Source organism: Blennius ocellaris, assembly GCF_963422515.1.
Source record: "Blennius ocellaris genome assembly, chromosome: 16".
Classification (NCBI taxonomy): Eukaryota; Metazoa; Chordata; class Actinopteri; order Blenniiformes; family Blenniidae; genus Blennius; species Blennius ocellaris.
This window is the reverse complement of record NC_137665.1, coordinates 9,422,391-9,446,297: the sequence shown is the minus strand read 5'-3', so window position 1 is coordinate 9,446,297 and position 23,907 is coordinate 9,422,391. Positions and strand designations below refer to the sequence as shown.

General features: G+C 44.6%; 1 protein-coding gene across 1 annotated transcript; it reads left to right on the top strand.

The window, feature by feature from the left end:
• Positions 1 to 1,055: 1,055 nt before the first annotated feature.
• On the top strand, positions 1,056 to 23,282 carry mapk8ip3 (mitogen-activated protein kinase 8 interacting protein 3; the record flags this gene model as incomplete). Its single annotated transcript, XM_080512191.1, has 32 exons — positions 1,056 to 1,361; positions 5,189 to 5,309; positions 5,908 to 5,978; positions 6,105 to 6,190; positions 7,334 to 7,357; positions 9,154 to 9,205; positions 10,016 to 10,247; positions 10,408 to 10,510; positions 11,031 to 11,185; positions 13,649 to 13,706; positions 13,896 to 14,048; positions 14,593 to 14,650; positions 14,915 to 15,066; positions 15,434 to 15,490; positions 15,614 to 15,784; positions 16,338 to 16,497; positions 17,305 to 17,355; positions 18,117 to 18,203; positions 18,563 to 18,709; positions 18,807 to 18,972; positions 19,063 to 19,260; positions 19,342 to 19,525; positions 19,819 to 19,938; positions 20,085 to 20,165; positions 20,288 to 20,355; positions 20,563 to 20,711; positions 20,815 to 20,986; positions 21,071 to 21,184; positions 21,429 to 21,467; positions 21,921 to 22,085; positions 22,251 to 22,397; positions 23,158 to 23,282. 32 exons carry the CDS (start codon positions 1,056 to 1,058, stop codon positions 23,280 to 23,282), a joined length of 3,972 nt encoding a protein of 1,323 aa, XP_080368317.1.
• Between the last annotated feature and the right edge of the window lie 625 nt (positions 23,283 to 23,907).

Here is a 23,907-nt window from a genome sequence, read left to right as displayed (position 1 = left end):
TTAAAATGGCATAACGTTGGGATTTTACCTATTTCCTTTTGTGAATTATTGTTTGTGATTAAAAGAGAGAAAAAAGTGGACTCGTGTTTTATATATTTATATATTAAATATATAAAACTATTATGTAATACGGTTATTTCAGAGCTCTGGCCCGCTATTTATGTGGCTCCTGAACTGAACTGGACTAATATTTAGTATTTCGACAGGATTATGAATTGGGAACTCAGCCTTTATTTTGGAGGCTTCGCCTCTTTCCGGTGCGCTCCTCCGCGTTGACGCACTGCCTGCGCTCGCTCGCCGCAGACGCCGTGACGTGAGCCGGACTCGGTCAGCTGGCTCCACCATCAGAGCAGCAGGGAGAGCCTCTCCCACCGGGAGACATCACCATCACCGCCCGGCAGCAGCATCGGCGACCCCCCGGAAGACGAGCAGCAGCAGCAGGAGGAGGAGGAGGAGAAGGAGGAGAAGGAGGAGGGTGGTTAGGGGGGGCGACATGGGACTATAGAGGCGGGGTGGGGCGTCGGCGGCGATCGGGGAGCGTTAGATTATTTATTTACCTATTTATTAATTTATTTATTTCCCCTCCGCCAGTAATGGCTGGGGTCCACGGCTGCGGCTGCTGAGCGGCAGGTGCGGTACCGATCGACGGAGGCTGCTCCGCTCCTCGGCGATGGCCTCAGCCGGGCTCGATCCACCGGCCGCACCGCTGCGCATCCACCGCTCCCGGAGCCTGACGCTCCCCGACGGGGGAGAGAACCAGCAGTAGCCGGGCCTCCGCGTCGGGAGGAGAAATACTGTAACGAGAGGAGAAGGAGGAGAGGAGCAGGAGGAGGAGGGTGTGTGTGTGTGTGGGGGGGCTCTTCTCATCAAAATAACAGAAGCAACATTTTCACCATCGGGCGCACAGTGATTTATCAGAGGAGGGACTGTGATTGAATGTTTCCTCTCCCCCCGGAGAGGATCCGCACCGTGTGACAGTTCCGCCTCGCAGGCCCCGAAAACAAGAAGGAAAAAAAAAACTGTTGAGCACCGGGAGTCGTGCTCCAGCCGCCAGGATGATGGAGCTGCAGATAGACGAGGTGGTGTACCAGGACGACTACGGCTCCGGCTCCGTGATGTCGGAGCGCGTGTCGGGCCTGGCCAACAGCATCTACCGGGAGTTCGAGCGGCTCATCCGCAGCTACGATGAGGAGGTGGTGAAGGAGCTGATGCCGCTGGTGGTTAACGTCCTGGAGAACCTGGACGCGGTGCTGACGGAGAACCAGGAGCACGAGGTGGAGCTGGAGCTTCTGAAGGAGGACAACGAGCAGCTCATCACCCAGTACGAGCGCGAGAAGGCGCTGCGCAAACAGGCTGAGGAGGTGAGTGCCTGACACCCCCCCCCTTCCTCCTCCTCCTCCTCCTCCCCATCACAACCCGCAACATCACATCCAGATGCCCCTCTCTTTCTCCTCTCCTCTCCTTGTCACAGCCACGGTGCCGTCAGGGCGGAACCGAGAGGTTCCAATCAGCCATGTGACTCATGCGCGTGTCTGTTGTGCTTATTTTTAGTCTCCATGCATTACAGACTCCGCTGACGGCAAACGCTGTCTGCTATAGAGGAGGGTGCCCTGTAGTTAAAACACTCTTCACTGCAGCCACGAAGTGAAAGTGATGACACGAGAAGCAAGAAACAAGAATGTGTGCAAAAAAAAAAAGGTTTTTGTTTCTCCAGGCCATGTCTTTAGAAGGTACTTGTCAGTGGGTCCCAGGACTCTTGACCCCACGACTGTAACTGTAACATATGGATCAGGTGCAGCAGCAGACATGCAAACAGTGTTATCCATATATTAAACTTTAGGTCAAATGTTTAACACATGGATAACGTTGTTGTTTCTGCCCTCTGGCGTTCCAATATCATTCGTCCATCCTCGAAGTCCCAGCTGGTTATAAGGCTCTGCTGGCACACCGTCAAAAGGTCACCGGTCTATTACAGGGTAAACACAGACAGACAGACCCCTTAGAGTCAATTTGGAGACTGATTCACCTCCAACAGATGTTTGGGGGAGACTTTACATGTACCGGAGACCAACAGTGGGCTGCTCTCATATCCCAACATGCACATTTCTTTAGTTTAGTCTGACGATCGTCATATAAAGCATTTGAATGCAGATGAAGTTCAAACCGACGCTGAGGTCAGAAGAATGCACATTCGTGGAAACACCAGAAACAAGTACAATACAATTATAGTTATGAGTGGTCCACACGTTATACTGCAAAATGTGTGCAAATATTGGCTTCAGCTAAATTATGAAATGTACTTATTGCCTTTTAATTATACGTCAGAAACTAGGTACTCCTGTTCTATTGTCTCATTTACTTCTGCTGCAATCAACCTCTATTACTATTGCATTCATTAAAATGACTGTGCTTCCACCAACCTACTGCAAATATTGACATTTCAGTTTACAGGTGAAACGTTGATCCTTTTAATTCTCCTCATGAGCTCGGTGGGCGTTCGCACTCGGACATATCAGAAGAAGGACAAACACGTAACGTCGTTATGTAGAGCTAATGCGTTTACAGGCCAAACTCCTCATGGAGCGTTTTTTTTCTCCCTTTTTTTCTTCTTCTCCTCTGAGCAGTGTCACGGCAGCTCGGGGATCCCGCCGGCTTCATACAGCAACTTTTAATCCTCCTCCCATCCAAAGAGGCCTCAGCATATCACTGGCAGCCCTGCTGGTATCAGCTTAGCTCAGCTTTTAGTCGGGTTCATTATCTGCTCTCTCGACTCTTTCTCCCCCCCCCCCCCCCCCCCCCCCCCGTGTCCCTGGGTTTGTTCACACTGCACACGCACAGACTGAACGTGTCGGCATATTTCCACTTCTTTTAATGTCATTACAGGAGGAAACAAAAAAAACAAAAAAATCAACCTAAATCCTACCTGTTAAATCGTCCTTGTAAATTTACACTTGAATAGAGTTGTATTTGTGAAGCTGAGATTATTTAGAAAGATAAGAACACTTACTTTGTCGACTATTTGGGGGGAAACTATTGCTCTGCATTTATCCTAGTCGTTGTAAACTTTTCCCAATTCCATGCAATTTAAATCCAGACAATTTATGGGGGGTCGTTTGTTTTATTTGAATGAAAATCGGCCTGTGTTATGAAATGCCACACATCTTCGATTCTTTATCAACCGTTTCTGCCAATATTCTATTGACAATACAGTGTTAATTTAGTATCTGGAAATCATTTAAAATCCTCATGTGGTTTGTCGCCATCGGTCACCTTCATTAACATGACGTTCCTCGTGGTTGATCGGTTTTAAATTTGATTGACCATTGATTGTTGACCATCCAAGTGTGAGGAAGCGAGAAAGTTTCTCTTTCTTGAACTAAATATGTAACCGACACGGTTGCATGGCTACATGCACGCCAACATAAAAGTGTAGATCGCGACTCACATTTGGTGAAATATTCGGCCACACCAAACACACAGAGAGGCGGTTTCGTCTGTCAGTGGGGCAACATGGGGGAAGGGATGGGAGTCGTTTGAAATCAATAGCACAGTGAAGGAGTGTGGCACTGTAGCATGATTTGTGCTTAGAAGAAGCAGGGAAAGCGAAAGAGGAAGAAAAAAAAACATAACAGGCCAGATCTGACCGGGCGGGAAAAGGCAGGATGAGAGAGAGCGAGAGAGGCAGAATCTCACAGCCCAGGGGGGGAAACAATAACACACCCTCTGCAAGACGCCGGGAGCAACAAGCAAATAGGCTCTCAGATTACAAGGTTATTAGGCCCAAGCCGATGGTAAACAAAACCAGCAGCTCCAGTTCTGCCCGTGAAGCGTTTGCTAAGATATCCAGGATTACAGACATCAAAGTGAGACTTTGAGGCGTTTTGGTGTTTTTGGACTCTAATGTGTTTCCCTTCCAGTTTCACTGTTTTCAACATGTCGGTTGAAAAAAACGGTCTCCTTTTAATGTGTGTTTTGTGTGACATAGCATTAAAACTGATTGACCGATCAGCGAAAATCTATCCAATGTCAACATTTCCATGCCGTTCAGTCGCTGCTCAGGTTTTACTCAGTAGAAACAGTCGTAGTTCTGCTGAAGTTACACTTCTTAAATGGACTTCAATTATTTATATTGGACTAATGAGCACAATACACATCTCCACTCTCTTCGTTGTGTTACCAGAAATGCATCATTATGTTTATACATTTATGTCTTTTGATTAAATTTTATTTATGTTTGGGTTTTTTCAATTCGGCTGTATCAGATATATTCTTTTCGTGTGGTGTAATGAAATTATCAGAAGGAAGAATTGAGAAAAGAGCCAGGACTAGAAAACAAGTGACGTGTCTCACATGTCTATCAGATGTTATGAAAGTCGGACAGGAAGCAATTTAATCATATTGATTATCAGACGTCTTCCTGGGTTTTTAGTTACGTGCCCAGTTATTAAAGGCGCAGCAAACCACGGCACGCTGGTTATTTATTGAACTCATTGATGAAATTCGTCCAGGGGTCTGCAATCTGCAGCTCCACGGCCACATGTGGCTCCTTCAGCTCTTATGTAGTGGGTCCATGAAGTTGTCAACAGAGTCATTTTTAAAAGGACTCTTAACTCAGCTGAATCAAAGTGCTGCACATAAATAGACATTTCAAAAAAAAAAAAAAAAAACCTAAGAAAAAAACACAACTTTCAGCATCAGTACGAGCCATTCTTTGAGAAAGCCATCTTGTTCTTCCATTTGCCATTTTGTGCTGCGTGTATCTGCTGCATTACTGGTCCCAAGGTCTCCGTGCAGTCAGAGGATTACAGTATTAAGACTTTGTGGACTCGCTGCATTGAAAAAAAGGACGTCATTGTTAACCAGCTTTATAAAAAAAAGAAAAAAGAAAAAAAAGAAAGAAAAAACAACAAGAAACGTTAAAGGGAAATAGGCAACATTTCATATTCTTTGCTGTGGGTGTTTAGTTATTGGGTTTATGTTGACCCTGTGAGATTGATCTGTGTTTTAATGCAGCTGTTAAACATGTGTTGAAGTGTTGTTGTTATTAGCATTGATCCACTCACCCAACATTTAAAATGCAAGCTGATACAAACAAGACGACATGGTTTTTAAGACAAAGCTTCTGCACTTGGGAATATTATAGACGTCGGTTCTTGACGCAGTGCGTTTTCATGTGTCTTCCCGATAGAAATTCATCGAGTTCGAAGATGCGCTGGAGGCGGAGAAGAAGGACCTGCAGGTGCAGGTGGAGTTTCTGGAGCTGCAGAGCAAACAGCTGGAGCTCAAGTCAAAGAACTACTCGGACCAGAGTGAGTGGACCCACTTCAAACATGACCACAGTCTGGAGATGATGTTTAGTTTGGAATGAATTCACAATTTTTTTAGAAATCCTCACATATAGAACAGACGGAAATAGTTTGACAAAGACATTTCCATTGGAGATCTTTAGGGAAGATGAAATGACGAACTAGACATGGCGCATTGAGGAAGTACAGTATATCTGAATTTAAGGAGCTCTTGCAGTGAGACACTTTATCTTCTCTTCACTTCTTAACTAAGATGTGACTCTTATTCTGTTCATACTCACAGTGAACATTCAAATCTTTGAACTCTATTATCCTCTTATAATAATGATTATAATGACACCATTTATATTGCGCCTTTGATACATAAAATGCAGCTTTACATGCTTCTGAAAAAAACCCTCAGAGCCATAAAAATCCAAATAGAAAAACAAAACAAATCTACAATAGAGACTGTACTCGACTAGTTGTCTGAAATTTCAACCATTTATCAACTGGATCAGTGAAAAGTTGGGGAGCGGACTGGTCAGCTGCTCGGCTTTGAGTCATCTGAATGTTTTATTTTTCTTTCTATTGGTTGCTAAACTTACTATGTGTCTCTCAGTCACCCGTCTGGAGGAGCGAGAGTCGGACATGAAGAGAGAGTACAACGCTCTGCACCAGCGCCACACAGAGGTGAGCGAGGCCTTCAACGCTGGAGCTTCTCCGGGTTACTGATCAGAAGAGCTTGAAATTCCTTATTTAGCCGTTCTGTTGATACTTTTCCCCTCTCAGACGTTTGTTTCGTGTCTCTAACCGCAGATGATCCAGACGTACGTTGAGCACATAGAGCGGTCCAAAATGCAGCAGGCGGGAAGTCAACCGGAAGGCCCCGGCTGTGGACGAACGTGAGAGGTTTTTTGTTGTTGTTGTTTTTATTTTTAAGTTCTCGTTTCTTTGTGGATTTAAACGCCTAACTCTCACCCGTCGTTTTGTCGATGACGTTGTTTTTTTGTGTTTCGTCCTTGATGCATTGAGCTTTTCACATTTCAACGCGCTCATTGTGTTCCCGCTCACTGGCGTTGTTTGTCACGGTGAAGCAGTGAGGAACAGCTGGTGCGTCCCGCTGACACAGAGGAGAGGCAAGAAGCCCAGCAGCCCTTCTGAGGCTTGTGGAGAAAGAATTAGACAAAATAAATAAATAAATAAATAAAAAGTGAAGTGATGATTTGTCAGCTTTGAGGTGTTTTCAGCAACGACCCATGAGGCAGGATGAGGAACTGCTGCTGCAGTCTTCCCTCAATACCTTTTTCATCTTAAGAATGTGTTTTGACCATAATGTTACAGATGGTGGCGCTATAAACAAATCAAGTGACAGTTTTTTTGGGGCGCTCAAACAGAGTCCAGTCTATTCGGACAACGATGTATCTCTGTGCCTTTTTTTTTTTCTTCTCCCACATTTGCTCTAAGTAGCAGCAGTTACCATGGAAACCAGTAGCTCAGAAACACCAGCCTTGTTGTCACACAAAGGCACGGCTATCGTACCACACTGCAATAGTGTTCGATAAATGTATCGCCAGCACGCTCAAAGCTTTTTGACAGCAGTGGTGTTCCTTCTGCGTTAGACGACGAGACACCAGACGGCAGACGTCCAAGAGTTGATTGAAATGGACTTACTGGAATCCCTGGAATAGATGAATCACTAGAGTAGCATCTACTGTTCGGAAATCTTTATCTTTTAGTGCGGATTATTATTATCGTTATCTTTTTTTTAAGTGCAAACCTCTAAAATAAAAAAAAAACAACCCAACTTAACATCCATCCATGATAATGGTGTTAAAGTGTGTGTGTGTGTGTGTGTGTGTGTGTGTGTGTGTGTGTGTGTGTGTGTGTGTGTGTGTGTGTGTGTGTGTGTGTGTGTGTGTGTGTGTGTGTGTGTGTGTTTGTGTGATGTCCATGTGTCATGGCATGTCCGTGTCTCCTGTCTTTCTCTAATCAGTGTCTGTCTTGTCTGTCTTGCTGGCTTGCTCTCTGTGCTGCTGTTTGCACAGTCAACGCCACTCATGGAGGAAAAGGTAAATCCAACATGGAGCTACAGCCCCCCCCCCACCCGGTCCGCTCCCCTCAAGCCTCCTAAAACGAGCCTCAAACTCTTGACCGGGAAATGCTGACGTCCCTCCTTATTCTTTTTGCTGTGCTCCAGATTTCAAATATGCACCTTTCGCCCTTATGCATACGCGTTATTGATGCTTACAACAGCTTCTTACCAAGATTGCGTAAATCATGTTGCATTATGATAAAATGATGACCGACTGGAATGTGCAACATGTATTTTTTTTTCCTTCTAGTTTTCACTACCTACCTTCTCCTCTTTTACCCTCATGTCTTTGTGTCTGCCAGTCAGTCCATCCATGTGTCTGTCTGCCCGATGGCTTGTCTGTCACAATGTCCCATGATTTATAGAATCGGGACATTGGTACGGTTGCAGGTCTTTGTTGTTCTTGTGAGGACTTCTCTTGTTTTGCTTCCACCACGCAGTCCAGAAAACATACACTGTAAGTGCATTGGATATTCTAGCAACCCTGTTTTAGAAAAGTCAGGTAGAGAAGATGGAAGAATGAATATTTAGTAGAATCAGCTTGACATTTTGGGTGGCGTTTTTTGTTTGTTTTTTGAGTTGGATGAGATTGACATCACAAACAGTGGAATAAAAGCTCGTCTGCATCTTTATTAAAAAAAACAAAGGCTAATTCTTGATTATTTTAAAACAAAATCTAGTTATTTTATTCTGTGTTGTGTGATCAAATTTCTCATCAAACTCTAAGCGAGGACATAGTTATCATTGTAAAAATGTGGCGCTACCCTTTGATTCAAAGTCTGTGTAAAGCAAAATCACAAATTTGATTATAAACACATTTGAAAAAACTTTCAATAACATTTTATTCGCATAAGCACCAGTGAAGTAGTTTGGGATTTAAGTATTTTTAGATTTTTTGGATAAGTAAAAAAGAAAAAAGAAAAAAAAGAACTACTCAATAACATGAATGCCCTGAAACATGGTATCTTAGGATTTTAGCTCCTGCTGTGTTTACTTTCTGCATCAACTACAGTCCAAAGTTTACACGTTAGCTGTTCCTTCCCTCTGTAACTGGATCTGTGTTGGTTTCAGGAGCTGCTGATTGTTATTCTTCTACGTGTGAAGAGGCATGTTACCACACGGCTAAAGATTAGCAGCCATGCCAACCTCTCTGCAGTGACCACTTCATGTCCAGCAGCGTCTAATGGACCAACACAGATTCATTGTTGGTGCAGAATAGAAACTAAATGTCACATGATCTTCAACCCATCGTATACTATTGGCTATTGTTTACCTGCGTGTTATAATTATAGACCATTTCATTCGCTAACATGTAATGAATTAAATTGCCTGCACTTACAAGGGATAACAATGGAAAAGCATAGTTTCAGCTTAGTCAGTAGTCAAACTAACATCATAAAGGCAAAGATAAAGTCTTGCATTTCATACTTTAGTTTCTACATTTGCAGATTTCCTTGATAGGTGGTTCATGACACGTTGCTGTCTGTTGTGTCAAATCCACAGAAACACTCAGATTTATGCTTTACGCAGACTTCAAATACAGTAACCGGAAAAATGAACCTTCCGTGTGAGTGGTCGCCTCGTGTTTGAACGCTGTGATGGACTGGCCAACCGCCATGATTATTTTGTGTCTTGTTCTGAATGCATGTCACAATAAGTTTTTGCCCCCCCCTCCCCCCGCTGAGGAAACGTCAACCAAAAGAAAAATGGATGTGGGTGTCTCTCAGTCAGCGTGACCTCACTCTTCCTCCTCGTGTTCTCTCTCCCGTGCAGCAAAGCGGAGCGGCCGCCGTCGTTGAGCCTGTACCCCAGCGGCGAGGGCATGGTACGTGGGGGTCTCGGGGGGGCTAGGATGATGCCCGGGAAAGACATCTGGCAGGTCAGCGAGCTCGGCCAGTCTTCCTTCAGCTCCACCTCTCAGGTTGGACAGACAGAGGCCCTGTCCTTCTACACAGCGTCCCCCCACACCCGCCCCCCCCTCCGGGGGAGTGGAAGTTGGAGAGGCTACGACCCCCCCCCCCCCCCTCCCTCTGTACCGCCTCCTCTACCACACCTGCTTCTGTCACTTATGAAGCTTTTTTTTGTCAATCTGTTGTTTAAACTCAGATTTGCCATATAATATATATGTGGTCTCAAGCGAGCAAGCAGAGGCCATTTTTCACATTTTTTTCTTTTTTATTCATGCAGTGTTTTTTTTTATAACTGTGTGATTATTTTGCTATGTGACTGTGGAGCTCCTGCCATGTGTCGTCTCCTTTTATTTTACTTTTTGCTTTTTTCCAAGTGTTGTTCAGTTTTTATTTATTTGGATTTTTTTCAAAGGCAAACCGATATTGCTTTATTGTTATGACTTATTTTTCTCCCTTAGTATTTAACCTTTAACCCATTCTCAGATTATAATCTATTGAGTTTAGAATATATAGACAGTATATAGCCATTGTGTACTGATAATTATTCCTTAATCTTTTACAATTATCGTGATAGTCGGTTGGTGTGTTATCACATCCAAACCATTTGCTTTTTGGGTTCTTTGAAGTCGTTCTGCAGCTTTGAAGAAGTAGAAAAGTTGAAGGCCTGACTTGCCTTCATCACATGACGCTCATTTCAGTCTGTTTGTGTCTCGATCATCATCAAGGAGGACGGATCAGAGTCGGACTCCGTGGCGGCGACGCCGAGCAGCACAGGAAGCAAGTCCAACACGCCCACCTCCTCCGTCCCCTCCGCCACTGTCACCCCCATCAACGAAGGCTTCCTCTCGCACGCCAACTTCGATGCCATGCGCTCTGGAAACCGGAGGAAAGGCGACAAGCGTCTCAGCCGGAACATGGAGGTCCAGGTTTCCCAGGAAACCAGAAACGTCAGCATTGGTGAGAAGATGTGAACAAATATGCCCTCGGCACAGAGCTTCAATGTCAGAGGCGACGCTGTGCGGCTTCACCACCACCTTAGTTTTTAACCGCGTGGTCATTGTAGCAGAAATGTTCATTAGATGCCGGTTGGCTGGTTTTTCTGCAATGTTTTTTTCAGGAATGGGAAGCAGCGATGAGTGGTCTGAGTTTCAAGAGATCATTGATTCAACACCTGAGCTGGACATGTGCGTGGACCCCCGCATGTATGGTGGAGGAAGCAGGTAACTTTATTATTTCCTCTTATTGTGCACGATGAAATCTTGTACCATTCACACAAATTGACAAAAGACACATTCCTCACTTTGTTCACCATCAGCTCTAAAGTACATTGCAGTGTACAATGTCTTAGTGAAGATTAACTTCATTCGTGAGCAGATTTTAATGCAGATTATTCTGAACCCAAAGATGAATGTACATTTATATATTTTACCATGTTCAAGCTTGGAGATGTGCAATTTAAAAAAAAAAAAAGACGTTTGATATCATAATCTTACATGAACAAAAGCAGAATTTATTATTGGTGCTCAATGAGATCATTGATGATGAAACACATGAGGATTTGTTTGGATGTGTGTGTGTCTGCACGTGTGTGTTTTGGGTTTTTCGTGCCTTTATAGTGTCGGAGTGTTGGTTGTCGGGATTTTACAGTTATATCTATTCCGTTGACAAGCACTTTGTGTCGCATTCTGTATGAAAAGTGATTTATAAATCATGATGGATTGAGTATTGTTTGTGTTTCAGCCCCTCTCAGGGCATCGTGAACGAGGCCTTTGGCATCAACACCGACTCCCTCTACCACGAGATCAAAGACGCCAAGTCAGACATCATCGGCGATGTGGATGCAGGAGCTGAGCTGCTCGGTAAACGCACACTTGAAACTATAATATCGTTTTATAGTTTCCAACTTTATTGGTGATACTGTATGTGACAGTAAATAAGTAACTGGTCAAGCGATCAGGCCAACACGTGATATTACTCAGTAACATCAGAAGGAATAGGAAGTAGGAAATTGGGGCTGATGCATGCGCCGGTCACAAAATGCCAGATTTTTGGGGGGGTGTCCCCCCCCCCTGCATTCCTGCAGGGAGTGAGCTCCACGAGGCTGTGTGAACGTGCTGCTGAACTCACTGTTTTTGTTTCTTTGCATGCGTGGCTGCAGCGCACCCCTGCATCAGTGCAAAGTCATCCAGAAAAGATTTACAGGCCGAAACAATGGACTGCAGCCTCATCTGCCCAATCGTGCAGTGTCACTTATGGTCATTCAATTTGTTTTTTTTTGGTTTTTTATTAGACAGAATTTTTTTTGGGACTTTTCCGTTTGATCAGATATTTCTACATACATGTATTACCATTCCTAGAATCAGCAGGGTTTTGTCTCCTCCATGTTTCTACTTCATATCCATCATGTGTAAAATATTTCTTATTTACTGTTTGGTTGGATTTGGGTTTTTTGGGGGGGTTTGATTTTAGTTGCTTGGTATTCGATTCACAATATATTTTATGTAGTTAAAAAAAAAAAAAACAAAACAAGAGGTTTTGCTTTGTTTTATTGTCCATCTATTAACCTCTCACCCATTTCTTTTTTCCCCCTCCTTTTTTATGCTTCTGCTGGTGACTCCTCTAGGCGAGTTCTCAGGTGTGTATTTAAACATGCATTGGTTGATATTTCTTTTTCTTTTCCTTTTCTATCCACTTTCCAAACGACGTATTTAAAACAGTACAATGCTCCAGTAAAAACTGTAGATTACTGTCGTAATCTTCACCATACAGTTATTCTTTTTTTACGAGTCAGTCACTTGGAAACTTATATTACTTTATGTGTATTTTAATACTTTTGAACTCACTTAACATGAAGCACTCTGTTTTAATATATAGGTTTATTATATCCGAGGAAATATTTAAGATTCCTGACAGATATACTTCTCCAGTTGACTAAGACAGACCACCATGTCTTTTCAATATATTTCATATTAATTATTAAATAACGTGGATCGCAGAAAGTGGCCAGATCTGTAACCTTGTTTCAGTTTGAAGATCAGATTGTTGCCTGCCTGCTAAAATCCTGCTTCAAACCAAATGAATAAATGCCGATGAGCGTCCTCTCTCCTCTAGACTTTTCCTCCTTTGTCTTTAATCTGTGTCCTTTCCTCTTTCTCCTCTTTCTCCTCTTTCTTCTCTTCTTCTCTTGACTCCAGTCCGTGATGATTTCTTCGGTAAGGCGGCCTGTGCCAAAGCTTGTCGTCATGTTTGCTTGTTTATTTAATTCCCTGGCCGTTAACGTTCACATCTGCCCGGTTGCTTCTTTGTGTCTGTTTTGTGGCTTTGAATTTATTCCCGTGCCACCTTTTTGTCTTCCCAATTTAAACCCTCAACCCTGTTCAAATATATTAGACGAGGTTTAAATGTTCCGCCATTATAGCAGCATCCATATTGCAAAATATGCAAAGCAGCAATTGAATTTGTATTATTGTTTGTATTTAAAAAGAGGAAAGCAGAATGAATGAGCGAAGGCTACATTTAAAGCTCGGGAGAGGCTGCCTCTGCTGGTTTAGATCTCAATAAGAGTTCACTTAATTAAATTCATTAAAAAAAAACATAAATAAACAAAAACACAATATTTTCGAACTGCCTCATTTTCTAGCATTAGAAGTCACCCATTTTAGGACTTTAGTCAGCTGCAGTTTCAGAATTTGAGTGTTTCTATACGACACAATTCACCACCAGTCGTTGTGTAATTATAAGACCCTCTCTGCTTTTAGTTTCAATTTACTTTCAGCAGTTTCATGTGTGAAATGTCCTCTTTGTTGAGACGTTTGCTTGGCGTTTGTTGCGCAATGCTTGCAGCCTCTGTGCATGTTTGTCAGTTAATTTCCAGCAATAAGTCAATGTTAGGATTTAGTTAAAAAAACAAAAACAAACCATCAGACATGAAAGCATAAACATTGTCTTGGTGAGAACAATCAACTCTGAACTTGCATATATTTGCATCCATCAGCTGGAACAGCTTCTGAGCAAACACATTTTATATTTAGAGGTGAAAATATGCACTCGGCAATGTTTGCTGATGCAGTCAATTCTGTCAAGATCTGTCGAGCCTGTTTGTGAACAGACCTGAATAATAAGAGCGATGTAATGTTTAACATTAGCATTTTTCCAGTGTTTTTAGCACTTTATAGAAAACTTATTTTCGGTGTGGTTGAATCCAGGAATGATATTCTCTCACCCTGTTTCCCACAACATGCTGAAAGCAGTACCACAACCGATAAATACACTCTGCTTGTCAATAAATGGATTGGACTGATTGATTTATGGACTTTATTGATTATTTGTGATGAGTAACATCCATGTGACCGTTTCAGGAATGGGAAAAGAGGTGGAGAACCTGCTGACAGAGAACAAACAACTCCTGGAGACCAAGTAAGATCAATGTTCCTCTGCTCTTTACTTCCCCACTCCTGTTTTACTGGGCATCTTGTGTCAAATAAATGAGGGGGATCTGTGGTTTGTTGATTATTTGGGGTAAGCATCATGTCGACGTGCTCCCCTCGGCTTAGACGATAACATCAGTGTGGACTCTGTTTTCTATTTTCTTCCATCACTCACCAGAAACGCTCTGAATATTGTGAAAAACGACCTTATTGCCAAAGTGGACGAGCTGTCGGGCGAGCAGGCGGTGCTGAGGGAGGAGCTGGAGGCGCTGAGGCAGTCCAAGAACAAGGTGGACGCCAGAGTCAAAGAACTGGAGGAAGAACTGAAGAGGTAAAAGCGAAAAGGTTGTTTAATATGTGAGACAGTCGTGAGGCTCCTGGAAATGTGTTACCACAAATAAATAAGGATGTTGTCCAAACATTAAAGTTCGACAGCTTCACATTTGCAATCCTCAGGTGTTATAGAGTAAACTCAGTACAAAAGTAAAAAAAAAAAAAAAAAAAACATGGCGCAAAAACATTTTCTACAACTGAAGTCTGTTACAATACAACATGCAGGAATACAGAAGATTCAACTACTCAGAATAACTGCTTTACTTTGGAGGATTGTACACATCGTCAACATTTTCAAAACAAAACAAACCATTGTAAAAGTAAAATTTTTGATAGCAAAATGAAGTGTGAACTGGAACATGATGAATACATGAAGGTAATAAAACATAAATCATTGAGCAGGTAAAGGAAGTTGACATTTGTTTTGTCATGATCTGGATGGCGTGAACATTACATAGAATTCCGCTGCCTCCTCCGTCGTCTTCTCCGTTTTCTGACTCTTTTTTTTTTTCCTCTTCCTCCTCTTCCTCACTCACTCTCAGGTTGAGAGCGGAGGCTCTTGGAGCATCTCGGGACTCCAAGGATGAAGGAGGAGATGACGTGAGTAAAACTGCAGCTTGCGCCACTGATAAAATGATAAGAAGGTACTGCTGTAAAAAGAATCTAAATACAGTACATGTGGTTACTGAGCTGAATATTGAGCTCATGTTTTGGTGCCATCGACAAGAGTTCTTCAGTTAATATCTTCGGATTTTTTTCACACATTTAACACAAAAGTAGAAATAATCAATCACTGCACAACTCTGCGAGAAGAGTTTTGAAACATACTGCAAATGTGGAAACGTTGTGCTCTCCTCCACCCAGTTCTCGTCTCCAATGCAAGACGGCGACATGACAATGACCCAGCGGCGGCGGTTCACCCGGGTGGAGATGGCCCGGGTGCTGATGGAGAGGAACCAGTACAAAGAGCGGCTGATGGAGCTGCAGGAGGCCGTGCGGTGGACGGAGATGATCAGGTCGGCAAGAGAAGACACGGGGGCTAAAAGTCATTCTATACAGCTAAACTGTAGACAAGATTGAAATAATTCATTTGTTCTTGCTGATTACAATGTTTAATCCAGTAGACACTTAAAATGTCACTTAATGTGAATTACACGGCTAAAACAATTAATCATTTGCACATTAATTCCTAAACAGGAAATAATAATAATATTATGTTTAAAGTTCCCTATGTGGTGTTGCCCATTCCATTTTTGGTTCCTGAATCGTTGTTAATTTTGTGTGCCAGGGAAATAATTGCATGAAGTGTATTTTTTTAAATGGTCTTTTCAAAGTTATGTAAATACATTTTATTTCCTTTGATATATCTCTCTTTCTCCACAGGGCGTCCCGGGAAAGTCCTCCCATTCAAGAGAAGAAGAAATCCACCATCTGGCAGTTGTGAGTTCACAATTTCATCAACGTTTTAACTGAACCTAAAATCTGAAATGCCTCAAATCTACTGAAGCAAAAACTTGCAAAAAGGGTAAGAATGTTCCTCCTCTTTCCCTCTCTGTCCACAAGCTTCGCGCGTCTCTTCAGCACGTCGTCCAGCCCGCCGCCTGTGAAGCGGCCGTACTACAGCGTCAACATCCACTACAAGTCTCCCTCGCCGGCTGGTTTCTCTCAGCGACGCAGTCACACCATGTGTCAGATCTCCACCGCCAACCGCACTTTGGAGTTCTTCCCTGAAGAGTGAGCCCCGCTGCATACCGTCACTGCACTTCACACCTCACACTGCTCCCCCCCGGCGCTTATCTGCTTCCCACGCTGCTTTGGCACAAACGCCTGGCCGCTTGCTCGCTCAAGAGTTGATTATATTTATCATGGAGATCCTGCCGCCCGTCCATCTCATATCACGCTCATAAAGATGATCCCAGCTGTTTGAGTGGAGGGACTGCAAACATTCAAACTGCACACGGAAAAAGGCCTTGAAGATTTCAGTTGACACGACGAACCTTTATGGTTTAAAGTTCCATCAACAAATACTTTTAGCCAAACACAAATAAATGCATAACTTTTACACCTCAGAAATGCTCAATGTAGTTTTATATGGCCTCAGCAAGATGATAGCTTTTTTTTTTTAACAACAGCTGGAAACTCGTTTGCTGTTGCTCTTCTGGTCTCTCTCTCTCTCTCTCTCTCTCTCTCTCTCTCTCTCTCTCTCTCTCGCTGCTGGCTGGCCGGCTTGTTAACGCTTGGCTTTCTCTCTCTCTCTCTTCTCCTCCCTCCTTCTCGTTGCTTCCAGACTGGCCAGTAACGGTGTTGCGTCTCTCCTCAGTGACTCGGCACTGTTGGCCCGCCGAGAGCAGCGGCGTGAACAGTACCGGCAGGTTCGGGAGCACATGCGCCGCGACGACGGCATCATGCAGGCCTGCGGCTGGAGTGTGCCGTCCCGCTTCAAGCAGGTACAAGCAAAATCAGAGCGGCGTGTTGGGAGCCCCCCCCCACCCCAATCCCCAGACCGCCACTCGTCCCAACAAAAGAGAGATATCTTAGTTTGCGTGAGGAGGAAAGAAAATAAAAACTCCAGATATTTGACAGAAACACAGGAGACAAAGAGGTGAAATCTGTGGGTTCAGAGAACAGACATCGGAGATGATGTCGGGTCAAATACTTTTATTTAAATGTGTGGGAAGAAAAATGGTCAAATGTACCGTCTTCCTCCATCTCGTGGATGTATGGATGTGACTTTCTCGGAACTTAATGAGTTAAAGAGTCATCAGACTGACCCACATAAGTGCTCACAGGTTAGTTAATGTGTCACAACTAGAACACAATAATTCAGCTTTGTGCATAATAATTAGACAGGTTTAGTTAAAAGAGTTAATGAATAACTCCTTTCCTGATTTGCAGTATCTAGTGTCGGTTCTTTGAAGAAGTAACTGTGCTCCAGTGAGTTTGGTAACTTGTATAAAATGACATTGAAGGGAGTTTGTTTCACGATTATCTATAAAATCTATAAAATGCACTTAAAACCAGTAAAGTACAGATGTAAAAATGACGTCTCAGGACCTCAGGCTTTGTAGATCTCGAAGGTTTGCATGCGCCAATGTCCTAAAGGCTGCCTCGAGGATCAAATAGGTCATTTCAAAGCACGGAATTGCAGCTTGAGTTTCCTGGCTGGACGACGGAGGCTCTGCGTCTGTGCAGCTCGGAGGCCAGCGGGCCGAGTGTGTTGGTAGGCAGGCGGCTCTAACTCTGGTCTCCCACAGACTGGTGGTCAGACGGACAGCGCTCAGGACAGCCCGCTGAAGAGACAACAGGCAAGTGAGACCGACAGAGTCCCAGCATGCTCCTTTACGGCTTCCCCTCCCTTTAACCCCCTACTTATAGCAACAAAACCCTGAAAGCGAGACAGGCGAAAGCCTACATGAGGAGCTGTTTTGTTTTGGAGCCTCACTGAGACCCCGTGAGCTTTTAACAGGTTATTTTAAATGCCTAAACAAGACTACTTAGAAATGTATGCATGTCAAGAGAATATTTTCAGTTTTTCAGCATGATTTACAATACTTGTATTTCCAACCCACAAACTTGATCTGATACTTTTTCTCCCTCTGCAGAGGCTCTTGCAACCTTTTGACCTTTAACCTCTGTCTGTCTCAACCTGCCCTTCCTAACACACTCGTACTGTAATATTTCAACATCTGTGTTTGTTTTCTCAACTTATTTTTTTTGTGTGAAGTTATTGGGAAAATCCAGCTGTGATGGGATTATTGATGCCCCTGTCTGATTTTGCTGGTATTCTTAGTTTACCCTTTATCAAAGTAAACATTGTTGCATCTTATCCCATCTGAAAGAGATAAAAAAAAGTATGAAGTTATTGGGAAAATCCAGCTGTGATGGGATTATTGATGCCCCTGTCTGATTTTGCTGGTATTCTTAGTTTACCCTTTATCAAAGTAAACATTGTTGCATCTTATCCCATCTGAAAGAGATAAAAAAAAGTATGAAGTAGATGATTCCCCCCCCCCCCCCCCTTTTATTTCGTTGTCTTCTTATTTATTTTGGTTTCTGTCTTTAGACCACCAATGACAAAGATGATAACCGCATGAAGAATGTTCCCGTCCCGGTTTACTGTCGTCCCCTGGTGGAGAAAGACCCCAACAGGAAGGTGAATTACAAGACATCATGGCCGGAGTCATTATTTTTTTAACCTAAAATTATCATTGTACCCCGAGAAGCTCTTAAAAGGGTTTCAGAGGGTCACAACATCTTTACTATGGACTTTATCCGGTTGAATATTTAACCTTCTGAGTCACAATATTTTGAACATATCTCAGAAAAATTTGCTTCCTTTAAAAAACTCTGTTTGCTATTCTTTTCAAAAGCAGTGCTTTGTTTTGCGACATCTTGAAGACAAACAGTTCTTATGGTAACAAACCGATGTCTTTACTGAGGTTTGTATTCTTTCAAACGGTTGACGTCTCTGACCACTTTCATCCTGCGTGTGCGTTTGCTTGCTCTTCGTAGTTGTGGTGTGCAGCGGGGGTGGACCTGACGGGGTGGAGGGCCAGCAGCCAGGAGCCGGCGCCAGCCAAAGCGGCGTCGAGCAGCAGCGACCCGCTGCACGCTGACGAGGACGGCGCCGACAGGAAGAGCAGCCCCGAGAAGAGGAAGGTCGGGCCAGCCGTGAACTGAGGACGTCCGTCACGTGTGGTTCTCCATGACACTGAAACGACCTCCGCTAACCCTCCTCGTTGCTGTCCCCACTCAGTCCAAGGAGCTCCAGGAGACGGACACCATGAACAGCCGGGTGTGGATCCTCACCAGCACCCACTCCGCCAGCAAGGTGGTCATCATCGACGCCAACCAGCCGGGTTCGCTGGTCGACCAGTTCAACGTCTGCAACGCTCACGTGCTGTGCATCTCCAGCGTACCGGGTGAAAAAAAAAACTTTAACAATGTGGACTCTCCTTTTAGTCTGTGTGTGTGTGTGTGGATATTAATGTGTGTTTGATGGTGCTGCGCAGCCGCCAGCGAGAGTGACTACCCAGCAGGAGAGATCGTGTTGGATCCGGGCGACGGAGGAGCGGGCGGCGGGGAGGACGCCGGCTCGGTGGAGGGCATGCTGGCGGGCATCACGCTCGTCGGCTGCGCCACCAACTGCAGCGTCGCCCGCAGCAACTGCTCCTCACGCACCGACACACCCATCATGGACAAAGGACAAGGTGAGGGCATCACATACACTCCTGCAGCTTTTTGTTTTTTGGGGGGAGCTCCACATTTGATTCACGGCCGATTTGCCGCAGCTCCCACAGCTCCACCCATGAACGGGAAGATTCACCCTGCCCAGTCGGCAGAGGAGGCCACGGAGGCCACCGAAGTCCCCGAGTCCACAGCCAACCTGACAGAGATCCGATCCGGACCTCCGGGACCGTTTACTGAGCACGTCTTCACTGATCCTCCCCCTCGTCCTGCAGATAACTCCGACAGGTAGGCGGTCATACCTTTGTGGTTGTGATGAAACCAGTATAATTACAATATTGACTAATATTCTAGTTACTTTATTGGTTTGCTCTTGATTTGTCAGCATAGTCATAAAGGGCTAAATCAATTACATTGCAGTTTGCGTGCATCAGCAAATTGAAGCTTAATTAAGTCATGGGAACATTTTTAAAACAATTTACCTTCTGCTGAGTCATCACTATAGCTCAAGACGACTTCGTGCTGAACTTCAGTCCAGAGGTCCAGGTTTGAAAGACAACGTCTGTCTTTGTGCACAACAGGAGCGCCGGCCACTCCAAGGAGGAGACGTCTCAGCCCACAGAGTCAGAGGACGGAGGCGACGATACCAAAAACTACACCAGCGTGGCCCCCACCATGTGGCTCGGGGCCCAGAATGGCTGGTGAGGCTGAAACTCACTTTACTTCTAACAAGTCCATTTCCCCCCCCCCCCCCCCCCCCCCCTTCCTATACAACATTTATTTATTATTGATCCGACTATGATTTTTAATCTCTGTGAGAACATTAAAAAAATATTTTTTCTTACAGGTTGTACGTCCACTCAGCTGTTGGAAACTGGAAGAAGTGCCTCCACTCCATCAAACTGAAAGACTCGGTGCTCAGCCTGGTGTAAGGAAAACATCATTTATGTTTCTAATATTAGCTGTAGGGGGTGAGGGTGAGGGGGTGTGTTCAGCTGTCTGAATAAAAGGTTTTTTTCCGCGGATCTCATCCATCTGCCTCCTCTGCAGGCATGTCAAAGGTCGTGTGCTGGTTGCACTCGCCGACGGGACCCTCGCCATCTTCCACAGATCGGAGGGTAATTACAATTTTTGTTCAGTTTCCAAACTTAGGGTTTGTTTCATGGCAACAAAAAAAATTATTAAACTTGAAAAGATCATGTGTCTCTAGTTCCACGTATCATAGCTTCAACAGATTTACTTGTTTTAATGCTTCATTCAGGTATTAGTATAACCAAGGGCTGTAGTTCGTGCCTTTTTTAATAAACACACGTCTGTATTCATAGATGGCCAGTGGGATTTATCCAACTACCACCTCATGGACCTCGGTCGGCCTCATCACTCCATCCGCTGCATGGCGGTCGTTCACGATAAGGTGTGGTGCGGCTACAAGAACAAGATCCACGTCATTCAGCCCAAAAGCATGCAGATCGAGGTGGGTGGAGAATCCTTTACTTATATCATCAAGCAGGGAAGAAAAAAAAAATTTGTATTTCAGGTTTTTTTTTTTATTTCTCTCTCTCTCTCCGCTCCGGTAGAAGTCCTTCGACGCTCACCCTCGCCGGGAGAGTCAGGTGCGGCAGCTGGCGTGGCTCGGTGACGGCGTGTGGGTGTCGATTCGTCTGGACTCCACTCTGCGTCTCTACCACGCGCACACACACCAGCACCTCCAGGACGTGGACATCGAGCCGTACGTCAGCAAGATGCTGGGTGAGCGGACGCCGCCTCCTCTCTGACTCGCGGCCATCTCCGCCCCCCCCCCCACCTGCTCTCATTTCCGGTTTTACTTCTCAGGTACTGGCAAGCTGGGCTTCTCCTTCGTCCGAATCACGGCGCTGCTGATCGGCGGGAATCGCCTCTGGGTGGGGACGGGAAACGGCGTGATTATCTCCATCCCGCTGACAGAGAGTGAGTCACGGAGGAGTTTGACAGGGAGAAGTTAGAAGTCGTCCACACTCTCTCCTTAGTTTTGTCCCTCTTTTCTCCCCCACAAAACTCCCCGACTTCACCCTCTTATTTACTTCTCTCCCTCCGACGTTTCTCTCACACACACGGTCTTGTCCTTTAACTCTTACTGTCCTCTTTCTCCTGCTGTCTCTCCACCCTCCTCTTCCTCCTCCTCCTCCTCCTCCTCCTCCCCTGCCTCCCGTAGCGGTGGTCCTTCACCGGGGACAGCTCCTGGGTTTGAGGGGTAAGTGGGAGCCCTCCCAACCTCCTGCTCTTGCGATCTCACCCAGTCAAACCTTCATCTCTCCTGCAGTCATACACCACCTGTTTCTCTGTGCTCGTGCTCTGAAGGTCCCAATTGGTTCTTGATCACGTTTTCAGTCTTGTCGAAAGTATATCGTGTTCGACAAATGCACTTTTTGTTCTGTGTTTTTGTTGGGGAAAAAGCTGCTCTGCATGATGGTTATAGTTGTCATCAATTGCATGCATGATGTTTTTTGTTTTTTTTTCATTTCTTTTTTTCTGAACATCTTTCATTTTCAGTTGAATTGTGAACATGTGGATTTTATTTGGGGAAATTTTCTGGAAAGTTGTCGGTTTTTTGTTTTTTGTTTTTTTTTTCCTCCCTTGTTTTGTTGAGTTAAATCAGATTTTGCTGGCAAAAATCTCTTGACTGCTCTCGTCTGGGCTCCTTCAGCCAATAAGGTTTCTCCGACCTCCTCCGGCGGGGTGATCCACGTGTACAGTGACGACAGCTCCGAGAAAAGCAGCGGCAGCTTCATGCCCTTCTGCTCGATGGCGCAGGCTCAGCTTTGCTTCCACGGACACCGTGATGCGGTCAAGTTCTTCGTCTCGGTACCGGGTAGGCCACCGTCAGCGCTCGAGTCTCCACTCACAACGAGTATTCTATCACATAAGATCAGATCAAATCCACAGTGAAAAGTTACATCTTGTGTCTGCTTGTCCACCTGCCACTTGTCTGTGGTGTCTTTATTATTATTATTATTATTATTTTGTCCTGTGACAGGCAATGTCCTGGCCACCCTGAATGGCAGCGTGCTGGACAGTCCATCAGAGGGTCAGGGGTCGGCAGCACCCACAGAGACGGAGGCGCAGAGTGTCCATAATGTGTTGGTGCTGAGCGGAGGAGAGGGGTACATCGACTTCCGCATAGGTGAGCAGTCACACACCGTAAAACATGGCAGCACACACACTCATATCAGCTACAGTTAAAAAAAAAAACATGTTGCTGCAAAACTGAATATTATATATATATATATATATAAAATCTAATATCTCTCGGGTTTTTGAATTTTACTGATGTTCAAATTAATCTGTGCGATCTATGCTGCTACTTTTTAAATACATTGTTGCTACAATTTAAATTCAAATTCAAAATGATTTGAGACCTGCGTTTTTGTCATCAATGAATATATTCATTTAACTTCTTTACTCATTTTAGTTTGATGTTTAATGTAACTCCATCAACTGAAAAAAAAAAGTGCTCTCTTCAATTATTGTTGTTTGTAGGTATATTGTACTGATTGCCTGTTGGCTATGTAATATATATGATTAAGTAGTTACTTGATACTCTGAATAGTTTTCAAGAACAGGACTTTTCCTTGTAATTCAAGCAGTCTAACAGTACTTGAATCCATTTTTTTTCTCGACTCTCAGGAGTGTTTCACTCTCATCCATTAATTGTTATATCAAATCCAGAAATAGCAAATTCAAGGGAACACAAGAATAGAGAAATAGTAGTTTCTGAGAAGTTTTTTTTTTCTTTTTTTGTATCCAGGATTTATTGCCTGGTCAGTGCACACAGTTGTAACCAGGATCTATTTATATTCCCAGGGATTAAACGAGAGAAACGACATGCTCTTCGTCGACAGTGTTTGAAGTGCGTCTCTCGGGCTGTGTGTTTGTTCCCCCAGGCGACGGCGAGGACGACGAGACGGAGGAAGGAGAGAGCGGCGCGGCTTCACAGATAAAACCCGCTTTGAGTAAAGCTGAGCGGAGCCACATCATCGTCTGGCAGGTGTCTTACGTACCCGAGTGACGCCTGCAGCCGTCTTGCCGCCGACACACCCACCTGTCTCTTTAAAGAAACCTCCTCCTACCCAAAACAGCTTCCGGCCACCCGAACCCGCCTTGTAATTACCCCCCCCGGTCATGTAAAAGTCTCCCTCTTGGCTCTAAACTGACCCCTCAAGCCGTGTATCGTCCCCTGGAACTACTATATCCCCTCCTGCCCCGTCACCCTGTAACTTTGATGCCTTGTAATTACTACCCCCCTCTTATCTAGTACTCTGCCTGATGCCCCCCCCCCCCCCGTCTCTGTCCCACCCAGGGCATTGTAACTCTCTTCATGAGCCTTGTAATCCAGCCTCATAACTACCTCCCACCTCTGTATCGATCTTGTATTCACCCTGTAAGCACACTGTATCTCCTCCTATATTTACCTCAATTGTCTTGCATCTGAGAGCTCCTCCTAACGTCTCACCATTTAGTTTGTCATCGATGAGAGCGCCACCTCATCACTAAGCAAAGCTCAGATCCCCCCCCCCCCCCCCCCCCCCCCCACCCCACAAGCATTAAATGCCCACCCCAAAAAAATAAGAACCGCAGCAAATACAGGAACAGGAGCAGTTCATCACCCCTCATGAACGCTGTTTTGAATGGAT